Source organism: Sinohyriopsis cumingii, chromosome 11 (assembly GCF_028554795.1).
Source record: "Sinohyriopsis cumingii isolate HCF-2022 chromosome 11, ASM2855479v2, whole genome shotgun sequence".
NCBI classification, from domain to species: Eukaryota; Metazoa; Mollusca; class Bivalvia; order Unionida; family Unionidae; genus Sinohyriopsis; species Sinohyriopsis cumingii.
Window position 1 is genome coordinate 34,117,996 of NC_142971.1, and position 19,054 is coordinate 34,137,049.

Here is a 19,054-nt window from a genome sequence, read left to right on the forward strand (position 1 = left end):
CGGATTATGATATAACAATGCACTGTTTAGATGGTTTGTGAGTATGGACAAAGAATTTGTTTATGTAACAATAGATAAATTTCAATGCATTTTATATCCAGTTTGCGGTTTCCTTTCATGGGGCCTCTGAATTTCTGCACTCCAAACCAATGGTTGTATATAAAAGTTTAAACAGCCAACAATGTCGCCAACAAATAAAAAAGCCACATGGTATGTTTTGCAGCTGATAAGGAAAAACAATCCAAGTTTGCGACATTGGCGAAGAACTACGCTATCCCAGAATAAACTTTTTTTGCGTTTTTCTTCTTCTTACTTTTAAGAAGAAAAAATACGTTTTTGTGTACGAGAAAAATACATATAAAATTTCAGGAGCCAAGCCACAATCGTCGTGTATTATTCATACACGATCTCTTCCCCAAAATGATAAGCAACTTTTTACGGTTTTTTTTGTACTTTTTAAGAATTTTTTTTCTTGCACAAGAATAATACATGTACAGTATATGAAATTTCGGGAGCCACGCCATGACCGCGTTAAATCCGAATTCACGTTATAACAGAGCGCGCTATTTCGGGGTCACACTGTATTTTGTATTCATGCATGAAACATACCTTTTTATGTAAATATGACAGTGTATGTATTGAAAGAGCATTGTATTTTTTATAAATGCATATAACATGCAATGTCAGATCAGGGCCTATGTTGTTTGTTCTGCTGATTACTAATAACAAACTGCATAGACCTAGATCTACCAGCACATTATGCAATAACAGATCTGGGTCTGTGCAATTTACATTTGGATCTGACATGTGAGTATATATGGTAATTGGAAATACTATATGGACTTATTTAGAAATGCAAAGAACAAAGGCATGTTGTACACAAAAAGCTTCTTTACTTAAAGCATATTCTTGGTCTTTATAAATTCATGAAAATAAAATCTTGTTTATTTGAACTTTATTCATACAAATTACCAATTGTTTTATCTAAAAGATGTGTATGTTCCCAAAATGTGCAGGTTTTATATAAATTTTGCTTGCTTATATATGAAACCTTTCTCATGTCTCTTGAGAAGTTTGGATAAAATGAGGTTTTATTGTAATACAGTGCAAATATTGCAACACTCTTATTATCCAGGGAAAAACTGGAAGTATTCATTTTAACATAAAACTCACCAGTATTAGCATCAAGTCCTCATTTCATAAACATTTCAACATAATGGCATAACGTGTAACAATACTACATGGCGATGACTTTTTGAACTTGTATTCATTGGACAAAAGTTTGAATATCATTGAAATAATTAAATGGATAACGAAGTATTCTCAGATACTTCTCAAAAGTTATCTTGTCAAAGATTGTTTTGATGCATATCACCAGTTTATGATCGATATTGTGAAGTTGATGGATAAAATAAGCTTTTGCAAATGATTCAGTTGTTGTGAGTATAAGTAAATCATTATAAAACATATAGTTTTCATTATTGTTGATGTAATTCAAGAGATGAGCCTTGTGGTATATATAGGCAAAGAAAAGGAAACTTGACAATGTGTACACAAACAATTCTAATAAACCATTTTGAAAGAAAAATACTTAATTTTTCAGTTCAGGGTCTTTTACCGAAATCTCTCTCTCTCTCTCATATATATATATATATATATATATATATATATATATATATATATATATATATATATATATATATATATATATATATATATATTTATATATATATGCATTCTAACCCTTCCATTCCTTCTCATCTACATATCTATCTACATGTACTATATACAAATATCTTTTTGATAACTTTTAGTTGCCTCTTCTGCATTTTGGCACATTTTTTAAAGATACAAAGATAAAAAGAAATCAAGTTCTTTATTTTTAACTTTTTTAAAACACAATTTCCTTAAAACATCCCATATTGTTTTTTGTGTATTTTAACTTCAGTTAATATATAATATTGTCATATTTTGGGCCAAGTTGAACTCTCCAAAAGGCAAATTTAGTTTGCTCTGGGCAAGCTGGCTTTTGTAAAATTTGTAAAGTACTGAAGTACTGACACATTGGTTTAGAGTGGCTTGTACCTGTGTAATTATCACAAAGCCGGTAATACAGACAGTGCTTTTAAAAAATAAATTTCTTTGAATCCATGCTATAATCTAATATTTTTTCTTTTTCTGGTTACAGAATCTGCTGCTTGCAAATATTAGCCAACTGGAGGATAAAGATGACGATGATGATGATGATATTGGTTTGTCCTCTCGTCTCCCACTCTCACCTGATGGTAAATATCTTGTTCTAACAGCACCAGAAGAAGATGATTTATTGCCCGAGCCAGAGGCACTTGCAATCTCTTCTCAGCCCTTAAGTTTACCAGCTCAGTCAGCATCGAGCAAAAATAAATCTTCCCAACCAACAGAAGAGGAAGATGTAGACAAGGAATCAGAAGCCTGATGAAAGAAACATACCTGGGTTTGATTTGATTTTTATTTTTTTATCATCATGTTTCCATTTGATCATGTCTGTGGTGTTATTAGGCCAATTACATCAGACTGTAGAAAATGGGGTCATGATTTGTACCCTACAGAGGTCATGATGAGTAGGAAGTCAGTGACTGTATAATGCTTTATTTAGGAATAAAATGGATTACAGTATTTCCTCTTTATAATGCTACTCATGCCATGGAAGTATTATTGTAATAAGTGAGGCTACCTTTTATTGAAGGACATTTTAAAAATGCTGTGTCAGAAAAACAAAAAAGGTATAATGATGTATAGATGGTTGTCATTAGTCGGGAGCTAAACTTAAGTCAAACAAAGCAATAAAACAATTTAAAACATCTAATGAGATTTATGACCCATGGTATAATATAGGAAGCAGTATCATGAGAGGCTTTATTGTGAAGGAACACAATTCTCCATTCTTTTCTAGAATAAATAAATGCTTTATACAAACTGTCATCAAACTGTAGTGCTTTTTTATTTTTTGTGGGCTTTATATAATGTTTAATCCAGAGATAATTGCACTTCAAAACATTTTTACTAATCCTTGGGAATGGAGATATAAGTTATTTATTTATTTATTGAGTGGAAATTTTGTTCTTTTTTGTGCACTGTCTTCATGTTTTAAATTTTGATAATATTGAATTTGTTGAGACATTGAAACCCAATTTTACTTTGTTTGTGTTATTTAACATCGAGAAATGTGACAAATAATAATTTTTGTGGAGTCTATGTGAGTGAAAGCTTGACATGGGAGATCACTTTGACATTCATGTGCATATCTTGGCTCCTGTCCACAGCTGGGATTAATGTCAGTGTTTTGAAGTTTTTACATATGTTTTATGTTAAAGTATGTTATTTTCTTGGTGAAAAAAAGGGAGTTTGTTGTTATTAGATGAATCTGTGGTGTAACTACACCCAGTTTTTGGCATCTTTCATAATGGGCCTTTCTAAAATTCACTCCAAGGCCTACCCATAATCATATAATCATTCACAAAAGATGTTGTATTGGGTTTAACACAATTTTTCAGCATGTGATAGGCTATACATGGCAGGCATTATAATTGGGGGTGGAAGAACCAGGGGAAACCCCCGATAAGAACCACCCATTTACTGGAAGCTATCAGCAAGCTGTCTCACATACCCACATTGGCTGATCCCACGACTCAACTCCACACAGATAGTGGTGGGATGGCAAACATATTAAATCAGTTGGCCATCTAGGCCCTGTTTACAAAAAAATAAAATAATTTCTAATGCATGAAAAATATGAAATTTTACAGACTTATCACATAAGCCAAAAGAATGACAATTTATAAATCTGAGTAAAATTAAAGCAGTAGTTCCTGAGATATATTGGCTCAACATTATACTACTTTTGGTGTTCAAGTTGTGGAAACAGTTCCCACACACTTTCCTTTCCCACATTATGTAACATGTTGCAGTTACTCCCACCAGGCCTAATTTGATACCCCCCCATCCATTGTCCACAAGTGTACAGATAAGTAAAGGCTAAGTAACATTGATTGACAAGTCAGACAGTTCTATTACAGACAGGGATATCTGTATTTATACTGTTTGCCTTTTCATCTTCTTGTCTTTGTGTAATCAGTCACTGGCAAGTGGCCTTGAGATTAGATTGGGAAGAGGTCAGTGGGTCAGGAAACATCCATGAGAAGCTGCATTTGTGCACATTTCAAAGTTTGAAAATAATATCTTAAAGTTGGGCAATAACAAGTGATTTCTGGGAATATAACTAGTTGTTAAATACTCTTTTCAGGTATTTGATAAATCTGAAACAAGACTACATTTCAGAATAAAACACAAGATTTTGTAAAGTATCTGTATTATTCACTTACCCTCCCATTTGTTGTACCCCATGATGTATTAAAATAAAAAAGCATCAAGGATATAACAAATTCACAAAATTTAGTAATTGTATTAATCAGTTTATGATTTCTAACCTGATTATCACCAGGGGGCACTGTCATCTTCTGCACATTTCTAACCAGACAGGAGTTTTTGTTACTAGGTTGTCATAGTTACCTGGGTGAGTCTATTGTTTCATGTTTGTGATGTACTTTGCCATCTTCAGTAGGCTCTGATTAATTCTGCAAATGTCCATAATTTTGGGAGTTACATCCCTTGAATACGTGTAGGTAAGAGTTACACCTTTATATTTTGTTAATATTTTTTTTTAGAAACATTAAAACTAGATGCTGTAAATATTGGATACAGACAGCACATTTTTTACCCAAAATGTACTGCTCTACAAAATGGAAAATATAAGTGAGCAATCTCTCTTATTTTTTACATTGACAGCTTCCATTTGGTTTCAAACACAAACAAAACGACAATGTTAGGGGCCACCTGGCAACAGTCAGGTTAGACATTTTAAATTGATTAACAAAATTAATAAGTTTTGTGCATTTTTGATATTGTTGATGCTTTTTGGTTTTATAATCAGTGGTGGGTACTAACAGTAGGGTAAGTGAATACTATCAGTGAGACATTGTTTGTGATTTTGTCGGATCTTATAAGCATAGTTTATATATGTCTGTGTTTATATATAACAGTAGTCCCCCTCTTGAACAGCCCCTAACCAGAGGCCACCCACTTCTTACAGCCAGAATCTTTTGGCACTGACGATTTTGTATTCAAAAGTACCCCTCAAGAACGGCCACCCTTCTAACACGGCGAGCATATTAGTAAAAAATTGTAAAATGTTCCCCTTTTTTTTTCAAATGTATCCAGGACCAATAATTAATTCATATTGTGACGTAAGGTAAGTAATCAGATTATCTCTATCATCGATACATTTCTCCCAATGTCAGGTTTCCGTTACTGAAAGAAGTGTTGACTAAAGTACATGTAACAGTAAGATTAATATTCTATCAGTCTATAAAAGCTGACGTTTACAGGAAATGGGCTCAACAATGTTATGATAGAGTTTTGGGTTTCACACATCTGTCGAGTTTTTCTCTTTGATGATTACAACCGGACATAATTTTCAAGATCATAACAGGGTCAGCATAGGCTAAAAATAGATTTTGTGCATTAACACACACACAGAAAAATTAACCTTTACCTTGAACAAAACAGGGTACTAGACAAAGACCAAAAAAATCACATGACAACACATTATCGCTTCCTTTACGAAGAAGGCATTTCATCCACTCGACAAAAGTTTTGTCTGCATAATTAAATTGCATACAGTTAGCAATATCCGAATAAATCATTACCAAATATTAACATGTCATCATGTAAACACAGACGTATTAATTTAGAAAAAAGTTGGTTATTCTACTCTATGACATCGGGTGAGGTGTGGAGGGGGGACTTGCCAAACAATTTTATGTAGAAAAGACTGAAATAAAACAATTTTATGTTTAAAAGACTCAAATAAACAACGTTGTAACCGATAAGGAGGTTCTTCAGCAGCAGTAGGAAAATGGAGCAGATGGAAAATGAATTATGTATGTACCAAGATTTAAATAATGTTTTTGAATGGTTTTGCAATGTGCATGACAGTAATACCTGCTAGCATATCACACTTACGCCAAGAATAAGAACTATTAATGTATATTCAGTTGAAATAAGTCTATTATTATAACAAGAAGAACCTTTTAATGTTAATGTTACTTTTAAATGAAGATATTAAGTGCTTTGAAGTATGTAGCTTTGTTACTAGGTACATTGCACATACTTCTCCCTCTGGAGAGGCCACCCATCTTATGAGACCACTTTCCCAGTGCAGAAGGGGTGGCAGTATAAGAGGGGGGCCACTGTATAGTAATTTATATTGAATAATATGTAATAAGATGAATTTGATTCTTATTTTGTTAATGAAACCATTATTTGTTGTGCACAAACACACAAAAAAGAAAATAGTGGGATGCATACCGTTTTCATCCAGCATTCAAAACTATTTTGTTTTCAACCATAACTAGTTAACTGATTATTACTGACAATGTCCATAACACTAACTGTGAAGGGAACTGTAAATCAATCCATTCCTGCTTTTTAAGTTTTTGGTTTCTTTATGCCGCTACCCTCACCCACTCCACCCAATCATGGGAGTGGGGATGAATATGACTATATCCTAAAACTTTGTGCATCATAATGTAACTTGCAAATGACAATCAGCTTGGTAGATTATAGCATAAAGAAAACTTCTAATTAAAAACAGCTAATTAAGGAAACTACCAATCAAACATATGAAAGGAGTAAAAGGTAAGAGAAATGTGAAGGAGACAAGACCTTACATCAGGTATTGAAATTTTCACCTCCATTTGAACATATTACAATGCTGGGATTTCTGCCATCCACATTTCTGAAACTTTATACTGTAGTTTTGTATATGCAACCATTAACCAAATTTAAATTCAAATATTCTGTTTTCTATTGAGTGGCTTACCCTTTTTTTATTGTAATCAAACATCAAACCATTAAATGTATGATGTTGAGGATAATATTGCATTACATTATAAATTAAAAGCTATGACAATATTTTCTTGTACAGAGTACATGCAGTGTTGAATAGAGCACAAACATCTGCCTTCATGCCATGTATGGGAGATAAGAGACAACAGTGTTTGTTATATATGATTTAAAATTGGCAGCGTAGACCTGGATTTGCCAGGTCATAGTGAGATGATGGATCTGGGTCTATGCTATTTGCATGGGAAGAAAAATGCATTCCTAGAATTACAGAATCTGTTCCCGCTTGATACAGCATTAATGTAGATCATATACATATATTTCAGATATACATTCAAGGATCTCTGCTAAGGAATACTGATGTGTTATTTTGATTTATATTATGGCAGATATGGGTCTCTGCAATTCACAGTTGGGTATGCATTGTTAGTGAGAAAATTGCATAGCATTGCCATTTTAAGTAAAGAAGGGAATCCATTTCTACTTAGCATGTCATGGAGGGAGATGATGCCTCTAATGTATGCCAATAATTATCAATAATAAATGGACCTATTTTTAATCCATCAGAAAGATAACTTTGCATTTTGTAACAATTTTCCTTTCAGTTTGATTAATTTTTGCTCGTTAATGTAATTTTAGAAATCCTCTATTTTTAATTTTGAACAAACATTTTTTTTAACATAGGCACTCTAAAAATTTCTTAGTGCAACAGACTTATTGTTATGTCATTTATTTTTTCCATGGTACCAGTATTGTAATACATTGTGCAGTTTATTTTCTTCTGTTGAATTTAGAATATATAATTTAGTGCCTTTGAATTCAAAGCGGTTGTTGCTGTATTTATGTCACTGCAGATTGTGATTTTTGTGTCAGAAGTAGATGAGTGTATATTTTTCTGTTCAAAATTTGTTGTATGTCTCACAGAGATTTTGCCTGAATTGAAAGAGAGGACTGATTATAACAAATTGTGCCAGACCCATCCAGTTATCCATAAAAAAAATTATGCCAGACCCGTCCATTGAAAATTAGGATTGTTACTTTGGTATCAAAATGTAAAATTCAAATTCTGTTATGGAATTTATTCTTTTTTAATAGGTGTTGCTTTAACATTGTATGTATTTTTTAATAACTGATAATAGGTGAAATTTTATTGCAGACTGTCTAAGTTTAATTTAATACTCTTTATCCCCAGGCTCATGTACATATTTGGACTTGTTGACTGCTAAATGTATGTACAGTTTGTTTACATTTATGCTATCCTGTCCAATTATGTTCAGATATGTACATGATCAGATATTTTTCAAAAAATGTCAGCAACAACTTGTTATTTTGAGCCTGTCGTTTGTACATAAAAAAATCACTCTGCATAAATTGTGGGTGGTTCTTGTTTGCAGTTGCATGCTGATTTGTTATTGTTTAGTGATTGATTGCCACCAGTGTGGCTACTTTTACAAACAAAGGATGTGGCTGGTTTGTGTTTGCAGTTCCATGCTGCCATATTTTATTATTGTTGAGTGGTTTATTGCCTCCATGTTATGGTTACTTACTGGTACAAACAAGTGATGCTATTGCATTTATGTGAATGATCTAACTTGAATGATTGAAATTATATAATGTTATATGCCATTACTTGTAGAAAGTTGCATGTTCATTTATTGGTGAATTTTGTTCATTTTAGGTCAAATAAACAGTCTAACAGTCTGCTTGTTGGGTAACAGCACAGAGTTAATTGTACATTGAAATGTTTTTGAATGATATATGCAACAATGTGGTTTTATATAATTATTACAAGCATTTTGGGGCTAATAAATATGATCATTAAATATTGAATACAGTTGATTTTTTAAAAGTTTTTTTCAATTATTAAGCCTGTAGTACAGGTTTATTGTCAATAATAAGTACAGTCACCACTTACTTAATGCTTACCACCATCCACAGACAAAATTGGCATCATTATGATGCTGGCCAAACTCTACAACCATTAAATATGTAGATATTAAAGAACTTTTTAAAAAATTGAATAAATATAATTTCTGTCAGTAACATTTAATTTAATAATAGTTAATTGCAGAAGTTTAACACCACACTCAGATCCAACACATGTTTATCAAAATTTTATAATAACACCAGACTCAGTGCCAACAACATTTTATCCACATTGGATAGTTTCAACTTGGGGGAAATCAGTAAATTATTATGGAGTTATGGCCCTTGTTTTTGATTTCATTCATATTTAGTATTGGCAATCTGTGCCCTATGAACACATTTCTAGTTTATAAATATGTAGCAATTTCCCCTTTGTCTGCATACTACATTTTGTGCCTAATTAGAAGTCAGTTTTGTAAAAGCCAAAACCATATGTAGGTCATAAAATGTTTAACCAGGTATTGTTTGTCAGTTTTGCATAAATTGGATTGAATGATATGGATGGATAGAACTCATGCAAAGAGACAATAGTGCTTAATAAACATTGTTTAAATGCGTTGCTATTTTTTGGGACATATTTCTATCTATTATGTGTCTTGCATGTTTTCTATCGTATTGTCTATTTTCTGGTGTACTATATTTGACTATCTGTACTTTGCATCCTATAGTAGAGATCTAGATTTGCCATCTTATGACATGCTGGTTGATCAGGATATGTGCAGTTCACATAAAATCATTAATAGAACATACAGCATACTGCAAATCTGATCTACTGGCACATTATGTGATGGCAGATCAGTATGCACCATCCACAATGGAGAGACTTTATACTTTGGGGTAAATATGGTAAATCAGTAAATAGAGAATGATGAAATTCATATCAGAATTGCTAATAATTAAACAGATGGTCTCTAGGCAACACAAGTAAATAGTTTGTGTATAATTTAAATTCTGGGAGTGAACTTTTTGGGTGAGGAGTGGATACCAATTTTTGTAGAATTTGTAATTTCTTCATGAACAGATTTAAAGCCCCGATAAACAATTATTTTTCTGTGGAAGCAAAAGGTCGCATTCTGCAATCCTTGAATTCAAGTACTGACAAAAATGCCACATTTTACCATGAAAATTGATGCCCACAAAAGATGAATGATTTCTCTATTTCTTTTAAAGTTGTATTTACATTGCTAATTTGTGTGTGGACTTGACTTTAGTTTATTTCATGCCAGTGTTTGCGAATAACAAATTTAAAAGAAAATCATGGAACTATATGCTATTCTGTATATGTTTACCCCATAGTTATTGTCTGTGTTAGTCAATTGTTTATTTATTTATCCAAGCAATGGATATTGTATATGATTACAACCTTATTTATTTACAAGTTATATTAATGTACTGCATATTTCTGTAGTAAATCTCTTACCAACAACATGTCCTTTCCAAAGGGGTATGGTTTACTATTGCAGTCACTATGATTTTTGTAAAAATATGTAATCATAATCATAGGATTGGGTCCAGATTATACCATTCTTGTTTTAATATGAGCTTAGATTTTAACCCAGGATTATGCAGCTCTTTGTTACATACTCACAATTACGCAATTTGTTGGTTAGAAATCTGGAAGGAAGCAATCTAGATTTAAACCAGACTGATCAAAAAGTCTTAAGTGTACTCAAATTATTTACATGTAGAAATTGTTCTCATTGAAGATGGTTAAATATATGACATAGTAAATAGGTTTCATGAATGGATCACCAAGCTGGTTAAATTATCCTCAGCTATTGATTTTAAAACAGGCAATACTTTACCTATTTCTTTCATCCAGATTTTTTTATATACTTCACCGAGGTATTTCATTTGACATGGTTTTTTGAAAAAGAAAGAAAATGTTGTGCCATGGTGTTGAAATAAATGTGCAGCCACAGTGTTTTAAAACGCAGAATGTGAATCAAAGTGTAAAACATATAAATGAGTTAAAATGACACATATCTGAATATTTTCTCAGTTCTGCAAGTACTTATGTCCCAATGATTTATTTTATTTTGAAAATGATATGGTTTGCTACACAAACTTACAAAATGACTAACTCTGCAATTTGACAGAGTTTTGGGTTCAGATGGTATGTTTTCTGAAAGTCAAACTGACCTACAACCAGTTTATTTCCTGAAATTACTTGCATAACATAAAATCACATTGAATATTGGTAAATATTAATTAACAAGTTTCTTTATTAGGTCCCATTCAGAATTCTTATCTTTACCTGGAACCACAGAATGTTGCTTGAAATCAGCATAGCCCAAGGAATACTCAACATATTCTGATGGAATTTAGTAAAACATTGACTTTTACAGTTTTTAAAGAGATTTCTCTTATGTGCACCAGTTTGGGTAGAATTATGGCCCTTTTCAACAAACTGTGTATCTTTAAATGTAATACTTCTTGAAAGCAGCATAGTGCAAGAACCGGGGCCCCAAGTGGCCGAGTGGTCTAAAGTGCTCTCCATTACGGATCACTGCCATCTCACCTCTGTCTGCGTGGGTTCGAGTCTCAGATTCAGCCAATGTGGGTATGTGAGAAAGCTTGCCAATAGCTTCTCGTGGGTCAGTGCTTCTTTCCGAGGGTTTTCCTTAGTTCTTTCTCCATCATTAATACTGGCCACCATGCATAGCCTATCGTGTGCTGAAAAATGGCGTTAAACCCTACAACAACATCAACAACATCAAGCACAAGAACCATTCAGCATATTCCAAAGCAGTTTAATGCAAACATTGTTTCAAAAACTTAGATGCATCTTGTATGTGTTATGTTTTATCTACTCGATTTTTGATAGAGTTATGTCCTTTGTTAATCAGCTTCATATCTTTACATGAGATGTTACAGGTATTGACCGTGCCGCTCCAGTGGTTATAGCATCTGCCTCAGAAGCAGGACCCCGGCTGTATCATACCAAAGACTTACTAAAATGGTACTAACAGCTGCCTTGCTAGGCACTCAGCATTAAGAGGTTAGTGTTAGGACCGGTTGGCCTGGTGTCAGGATAATGTGACTGGTTGGGACATCATGCTACATGTCTGCAGCATGATACCCCAGTGCTAGACATCACTGTCAACTGTCACACTGCAGTCATCATAGCAATATGACTGAAAAGTTGTTAAAGCTATGTTAAAAATCCTAAAAACACACACATGTATTGATTAGTCATTAAAGGAGTTGGATTTCAAGCATTCCATCTCATCATGAAGAGAAGTCCTGGCCAATATATCTCCATTTTCTTCTTCTTTTGGTTGCCCCACAAGAGTTAATTTGTTCAAGGCCCTTTGGAAAGTGAGCAGGGTACTTTGTGATGCACTCATCACTAGTATAATTATTTTTTATCAGAAAGTATCTGGCTCAAAAAGGGATTTGTGTCAGTTAAAGAAATATTGCAAAACCTGCTACAAGAAAATGCCTCTACCTTAAACTTGGAATTGAATTGAAAAATTGCAACATGGAATTTAATTTTTCTGTTCCTAAAAATGGTGTGGTTGAATAATTTTTTCTTCTTCAATTTTTCAATATTAATCTGGATTCTTTAAGAAAATATTTTGTCAAGAAACTTTAGAGGTTCATTGATTGTAAAAATGCACACAAAAATGTAAATTCTAACTTTTGCATTTCACAACTATTTCAGCCTAAAATGCTAGCTGATGGGTACCTCTCTTTTCAGTCTTGTAATGGCTGTTTTAGAGTTTATTAACTTTATACAGTTTTCTTACCTTTGAAATTGCCATCCAAGTATTTCATTTGGTGTTGCCATTATCTCGTCAGTATTACATTCTAGCAGGAATGGTCACATTGACTAGTCATTAGAAGTCAGCACATCAGTGAATAACTATTAGTTCCATGATTACTTTGCAAAAGCAATTCATAGAGAATTTCGATCTGGTTCATGTAATTGCTATGGAAAGGCAACTAGCACCTAGTTTTGATCCTTTCTTCTGGTTCATGTAATTGCTTTGCAAAGGTAACTGGCACAGTTAATTGCATACTTCTGGCTAATGTGATTACTTTGCAGAACTAATGTGCAGATAGTTTTGATCCTTGCTTCTGGTTCATGTAATTGCTATGGAAAGGCAACTAGCACCTAGTTTTGATCCTTTCTTCTGGTTCATGTAATTGCTTTGCAAAGGCAACTGGCACAGTTAATTGCATACTTCTGGCTAATGTGATTACTTTGCAGAACTAATGGGCAGATAGTTTTGATCCTTGCTTCTGGTTCATGTAATTGCTTTGCAAAGGCTTCTGGCACAGTTTATTGCATACTTCTGGCTAATGTGATTACTTTGCAAAAGTAATGGGCAGAGAGTTTTGATCCTTGCTTCTGGTTCATGTAATTGCTTTGCAAATGCAACTGGCACAGTTTATTGCATACTTCTGGCTAATGTGATTACTTTGCAAAAGTAATGGGCAGAGAGTTTTGATCCAAGCTTCTGGTTCATGTAATTGCTTTACAGAGGCAATTAGCACACAGAACTAATGCATACTTCTCTTTCATGTTACATAATCCCACAGTGTGACTGAGAGGGTTGAAGTCAATTTATACGGTGAGAACCTTATCTTGATATCCCAGTACAACCTAGTGCCAACCTAGGTAAACATGACAGAGAGGGTTGAAGTCAATTTATACAGTGAGAACCTTATCTTGATATCCCAGTACAACCTAATGCCAACCTAGGTAAACATGACTGTTAGATTATAAGTGACCTTTATTCAGTTATTTCCATTTACCATATTTTTTGCAATATAACAATTTTAGTACTTCAGTGGCACAGAATGAGAGTGCAGAAATAAACCCCAACAAAGTTGTTTGATAATTTTGGGCAGTCTGACAAAATTATACTGGAGATTAAAATTTGTTTTTGTTTTTTTTTTTATCAATCTGCAACTTGTGAGGATTATGTGATGTTATGGCTGAATTCCCAAAACATTTTCTTTGGATGTAACTAGAATTTTCCATTACAGACCTGTCAACCATAACAAGACCTCAGTAAGAGAGTCATTTTTAGACCAGTTTCCAATAATGTATAATAAAAATCATGTGCTGCTGTTGTTGACTTGAAAAACATGTATTTGAGAAGTTCAGGAGTGTGATCAGATGTACCAGTGTTAATTTCATCTAAAATGTTGCTAAATAACACACATTAGTTACCTCTGATTCATTTTCATATGTACCAGTGTTGATTTCATCTAAAATGTTGCTAAAGTGCACAAATTAGTTACATCTGATTCATTTTCAGAAACTTCAGTTTGAAACCACATTGAGGTCAGTGACTCTTTGCTAGATCTCTAATCTCAGTGTAATCTTTATTTTTCTTAATTACTCATGGTGCCAGCAATCATCTGTCCTGCTGTGAGCAATACTCAGATCAATGTATTGTTTCCTTTCCCAGAATCTGAATATTCCTTATTACAATTAATTTTCCTTTGTGCTAAATGTTTTCAATTGTTGGATGACATTTCTAGATAATGTTTTAACATAATACCAAAATCTTGATCATACAGGTGTTTTGCACTAAAAACATATGGCAGATTAAAACATATGATGTATTCCTTTTAAATTTAGTCTGGTTCACTGACTAAATTCACATAATCTAATGCAAAAACCTGGTTCCAGACCCTACCAAAACAAGGTAATATCCTCATCTGACCACAATGTTATTTTTGTATTTCTTGCTATTTTTTCATAAATTTGTAATTTAGGAGTAATTTTGGTCAGTTTTAAGGTAAAATTGTAATGGATTGACATGTCTGCCAGTAACTACGGTATTAGTCATACAGGTCTTGCAAGATCACTATATAACACCCCCCCACCCCCCGAAATATATCGAACAAAATCAGTGTTGAAGTAGTTTTACATTTGTAGACTTGGCGAACCAGAGGTATGATCCAGTGTAAAGCAAATTAAATGACTCGGCTCATTAATGTCACAATGAATGTGCCACATATTAGAACAATTTGTACTGTGCCCTTCATTGGTAGTGGTTAGACAGGATGCCTTAATTTCATAACTCAGTTTAGTTCTTGGCTTTGATTGTAAAGAGTTTAAAACATTTAACAAATTTTTATCTGGGGTTGTGTGATGATATATGACTGAACAATCAGAAATGAACATACATTGGTAAAACTACATTTATATTCACTTGTTTTGAAGTGAAATTAAAAAGCACTAATTGTCTTGTATAACTCTTAATTGCCTTCAGTATTTTCACACTTGAATAGTGTTAATCAGAATACTTGCATGTTGTTTCAGTAGTCTGGGTCTCTGACACCACCCCATGTATGACATCTGTAGCAGAACTGACATTCAGATATAAAACTATGAAGTGTGCCATTGGATCTTATATCACCTTTGCATACTTGCATGTTGGTGTAATGGCAACATGGGAACAAACAAACTGAGCAGTCACATAATGAAAGAGGACAGAACACAATTTTCTTCTTCTTCTGGACATGACATCTGTAACATTATTGTCATCAACTCAAAGATTTTGTGTTCAATTTTGTATTTACTTCCATTGTAGAACTGTATGGAGGCTAAACATAAATTGAATATAAAGTAAAGAAGTATTATTGTATATGTTATGATTTTTATTACATTCTGTTACAATTTTGTGCATTGCTATATTTTTCTGTGAGCATTTTAACATTGATCTGTAACTGGAAAGGGAAACTTTTTATTGCATTATAAATAATTTTAAAATAACTATTATTGTCTGGGAAGGGAATAAAAGCTTTAATATTGCATATTTTATGTGAACATAAAATGTAAAATTCTGAAGACTTTAGGTTATGTTCACAAAATTATTTTCAATATATTGATATTGAGGTAATTTTTATCTAGAGTTTGAGATGCATGAAAAGAGAATCACAAGGTTCTTTAATTTTCCTGCACCATAGACTGTGGAGGCTTGAAAATATTAAGATGTTGTGTTGTTTATAAAATCACAACTCTTAGTAATTTTTTAAAAAATGTTTGTAAAATTTCATACTTTACATTTCCAAGGCGAATTTGCCAACATTATAGCAGCATATATCAGGTCTACCAATGACAGTTGTGCTAACCCTGATCTGCACATGTTCTGTACCACATAATATTATTGAAGCCTGGTGACACATATTAGTTTTGAAGATCCTTTTTTTGTGGAAAAGGACCTAGCCTGGTGACACATATTGGTATTGGAGCTCCGTATTTGTGGAAAAGGACCTAGCCTGGTGACGCATATTGGTATTGGAGCTCCGTATCTGTGGGAAAGGACCTAGCCTGGTGACACATATTGGTATTGGAGCTCCGTATTTGTGGAAAAGGACCTAGCCTGGTGACACATATTGGTATTGGAGCTCCGTATTTGTGGGAAAGGACCTAGCCTTTTGACACATATTGGTATTGAAGCTCCTTATTTGTGGGAAAGGACCTAGCCTGGTGGCACATATTGGTATTGAAGCTCCTTATTTATGGAAAAGGACCTAGCCTGGTGGCACATATTGGTATTGAAGCTCCTTATTTGTGGAAAAGGACCTAGCCTGGTGACACATATTGGTATTGAAGCTCCTTATTTGCGGAAAAGGACCTAGCCTGGTGACACATATTGACTGTGTTCATTAAATATTAAATTGTTCCATGTGTATATTTCTTTAAGGGTTCATGAAAGTATGTAATCAATGTCCTGTTCACTAAAATTCTAAAGAAAATATCCTCAAGCTGAGATTTCTTACGATCTTCATTGTTACATGGTTGGCAATAATGATTTTTTTGGTACTTAAAATGAAGTAATTATTGTTGGTTAAATTGAACCAACAGCATTTTAAACTTGCTTCTAAATGGTCTTCTAAATCTCCGAGGACAATTTGGGGACTTGTTCAGATATACAAAATTCCTTAAATCTTCATATAAGAAAGAAATATTCCAATGCATACAGATTTATTTATTACTCTTTCAGTTATCTCACTGTCTTTAAAATTTCAATATTGTCAACAGTAATAGTAAGATAGATCATTAAAAACCTCAACTTGAGGTGATAAAATAAGAATTTTAGTTATTCTGGTGCCAGGTTTATTATTACCTTTGCACAAGTCTTAAGGTTTATCATATTCTTTTTCTCCAATTAAAAGATAATTCATATTTTCTTTTTACAAATTCAAAATTTAAATAAAAAAGAGAAAAGACATGCAGAGGAACTGTGTATTATAGGATGCAACTTTTGTAGGCTAATATATTTTGTAGTGTCTATGATTTAAAGAATATTTTGTTCAGTTGTTGATGATTGTACATCAGAAAAACCTTGCATTTCCTCGTACGAGAGATGGTTGATATATAGAGTAAATGTTGATCCATCTGCTATGAACAACGCATTTTTTTAAGTTAAATAAAGCTTAAGAAAACACATACTCTTGTATTTTTGTAACTTTAGGTTTAGTTGCACAAGTTATTGTATCTGACGAAGATCAGAACAAGGCTCTGATTTTAACCTTAATTAAAATTCTTAACAGTATATTTAAAAAAGAAAATCTAAGAATTTGAATATGGTCGTTCAGCTTCAGTACCTAGGAAATCTGTTACACACTGATGAAAGAAATGTCTCAGCTTCACTACCTTGAAAACCTGTTAGATGCTGATGATTGGAATGTCACAGCTTCAAGATAGATTACTTTAGTTTCACAATCAACACAAAAAGCAATCTAATTACTTCCAATATTTTTGTATCCTATATAAACACATATGTAAACTTTAACATGCAGTTGATGATTGTTTTTTTAAATTAAATTTCAACTCACATACAGCTTGGTTAGTGAAAAGTTCAGAGAAGGTTATAACTATATATTGTAAATCTTTTTAAGTCAAGCACCTGTGCGAATCCACTCCAAATTTAATGAATTCCTCCATAAAAATGAGCAAGCATGCAAAACTTGCACACAGTTGATTGACATAATTCTAGATTAACTGTCCTATTCAAAAGCTTGCAGACAGTCTGCATCGAAGCAGTGAGGTTTTACACTGATGGACTTGCAGTTTTTGGTGTTTGGTGATAATTAATACTTTTACATACAGTTCTAATATGTATGACATAGGACCATTGTCGTATCACACAATCACATACTGAAGATAATCAGCTGAAAATTTTATAGCTATTCCTTAAAGGTTATTTATCACTCACCTTACTAAAACAGACTACTATAAGGGTTCTTGTCATAGATACTATTCTTATATAAACACTACTCCCCCACCTCTTAAAAAAATAAAAAATTTCACCTTTTGAAATGGAGAGGAAAATTCACCTCTGCAAAAATAATTGAGAAATCATTATGTGATTTTCCAAATGATCTCCATCTCTTTCTCTCTCTCATTTCCATCTCTCTCTCTCCCCCCCCCCCGACATCATGGGCTCAGAAGCTAGAGTACATTGATGTTCAAGTTTGAGATTTCATCAAAATTTATTTGTATTGCATAAAATGAAGGAAACAATGTAGTTTTGTCACAGTTGCCTGGCGTTTATTAATTCAACAATTTGCTTTTATATTAAAGAAATACTAAGACCTTTGATTCGATTATATTTACCCTTGTTATTTTAACAATTTTTATTTAAAGCTCCACATGCACTCTCATTAGAGCATAAAATTTATTATCTAATGCATAATGAATTCTTATATTTGGAAGTCGAGTGAGTGCAGTGTTATACCATTGAACCTTAGCCTCAAAGCTGACTTGGCTTCATGCATTTGCTATAATTTACTGACAGTGGTCATGTGGGATTTGTTTTCTTGTTCAAAGGTTGTCAAAACATGGGAAACAGTTTGCAAAGTTTCATGTTAGACACAAAAAGACATGTTACTTTTGTTTCACAGTAGCAAAGAATGAATATGACTAATATATAACTAAATACAGTCCATACTCTATTAAATTTTTGACTTTGTAACAATTTTCTTCTTTAACCCTTTTTTATGTCCATTTTAATCTGTCAAACCTCAGAACACTTGACTTATATTTCCTAAATATGTTAAGGAGTATCTTGATAGAGATAGCCCTGGCGTTAATCATTCATTCAATTTTGTTGTACTTGTCCCGCACACTGAGGATTCAAATGAGGTCATGCAATCAGACTCTGGTGATTTTGGTTCGACCAATCATCAGAATTCATAAATATTTAACAAGCTG

The 19,054-nt window shown here is 33.1% G+C and overlaps 1 protein-coding gene across 5 annotated transcripts in view; it reads left to right on the top strand.

The window, feature by feature from the left end:
- LOC149787888 (DCC-interacting protein 13-alpha-like) overlaps positions 1-17,287 on the top strand; it is a 147,867-nt gene extending 130,580 nt beyond the window's left edge. For all 5 annotated transcript variants that reach the window (XM_089974133.1, XM_089974135.1, XM_089974134.1 and 2 more), the window contains one exon: positions 2,189-17,287. In XM_089974133.1, coding sequence (XP_089830259.1) covers positions 2,189-2,455 — 267 coding nt within the window. In that variant the 3' untranslated portion in view covers positions 2,456-17,287. The remainder of the gene's footprint in view (positions 1-2,188) is intronic.
- The last annotated feature ends 1,767 nt before the right edge of the window (positions 17,288-19,054 follow it).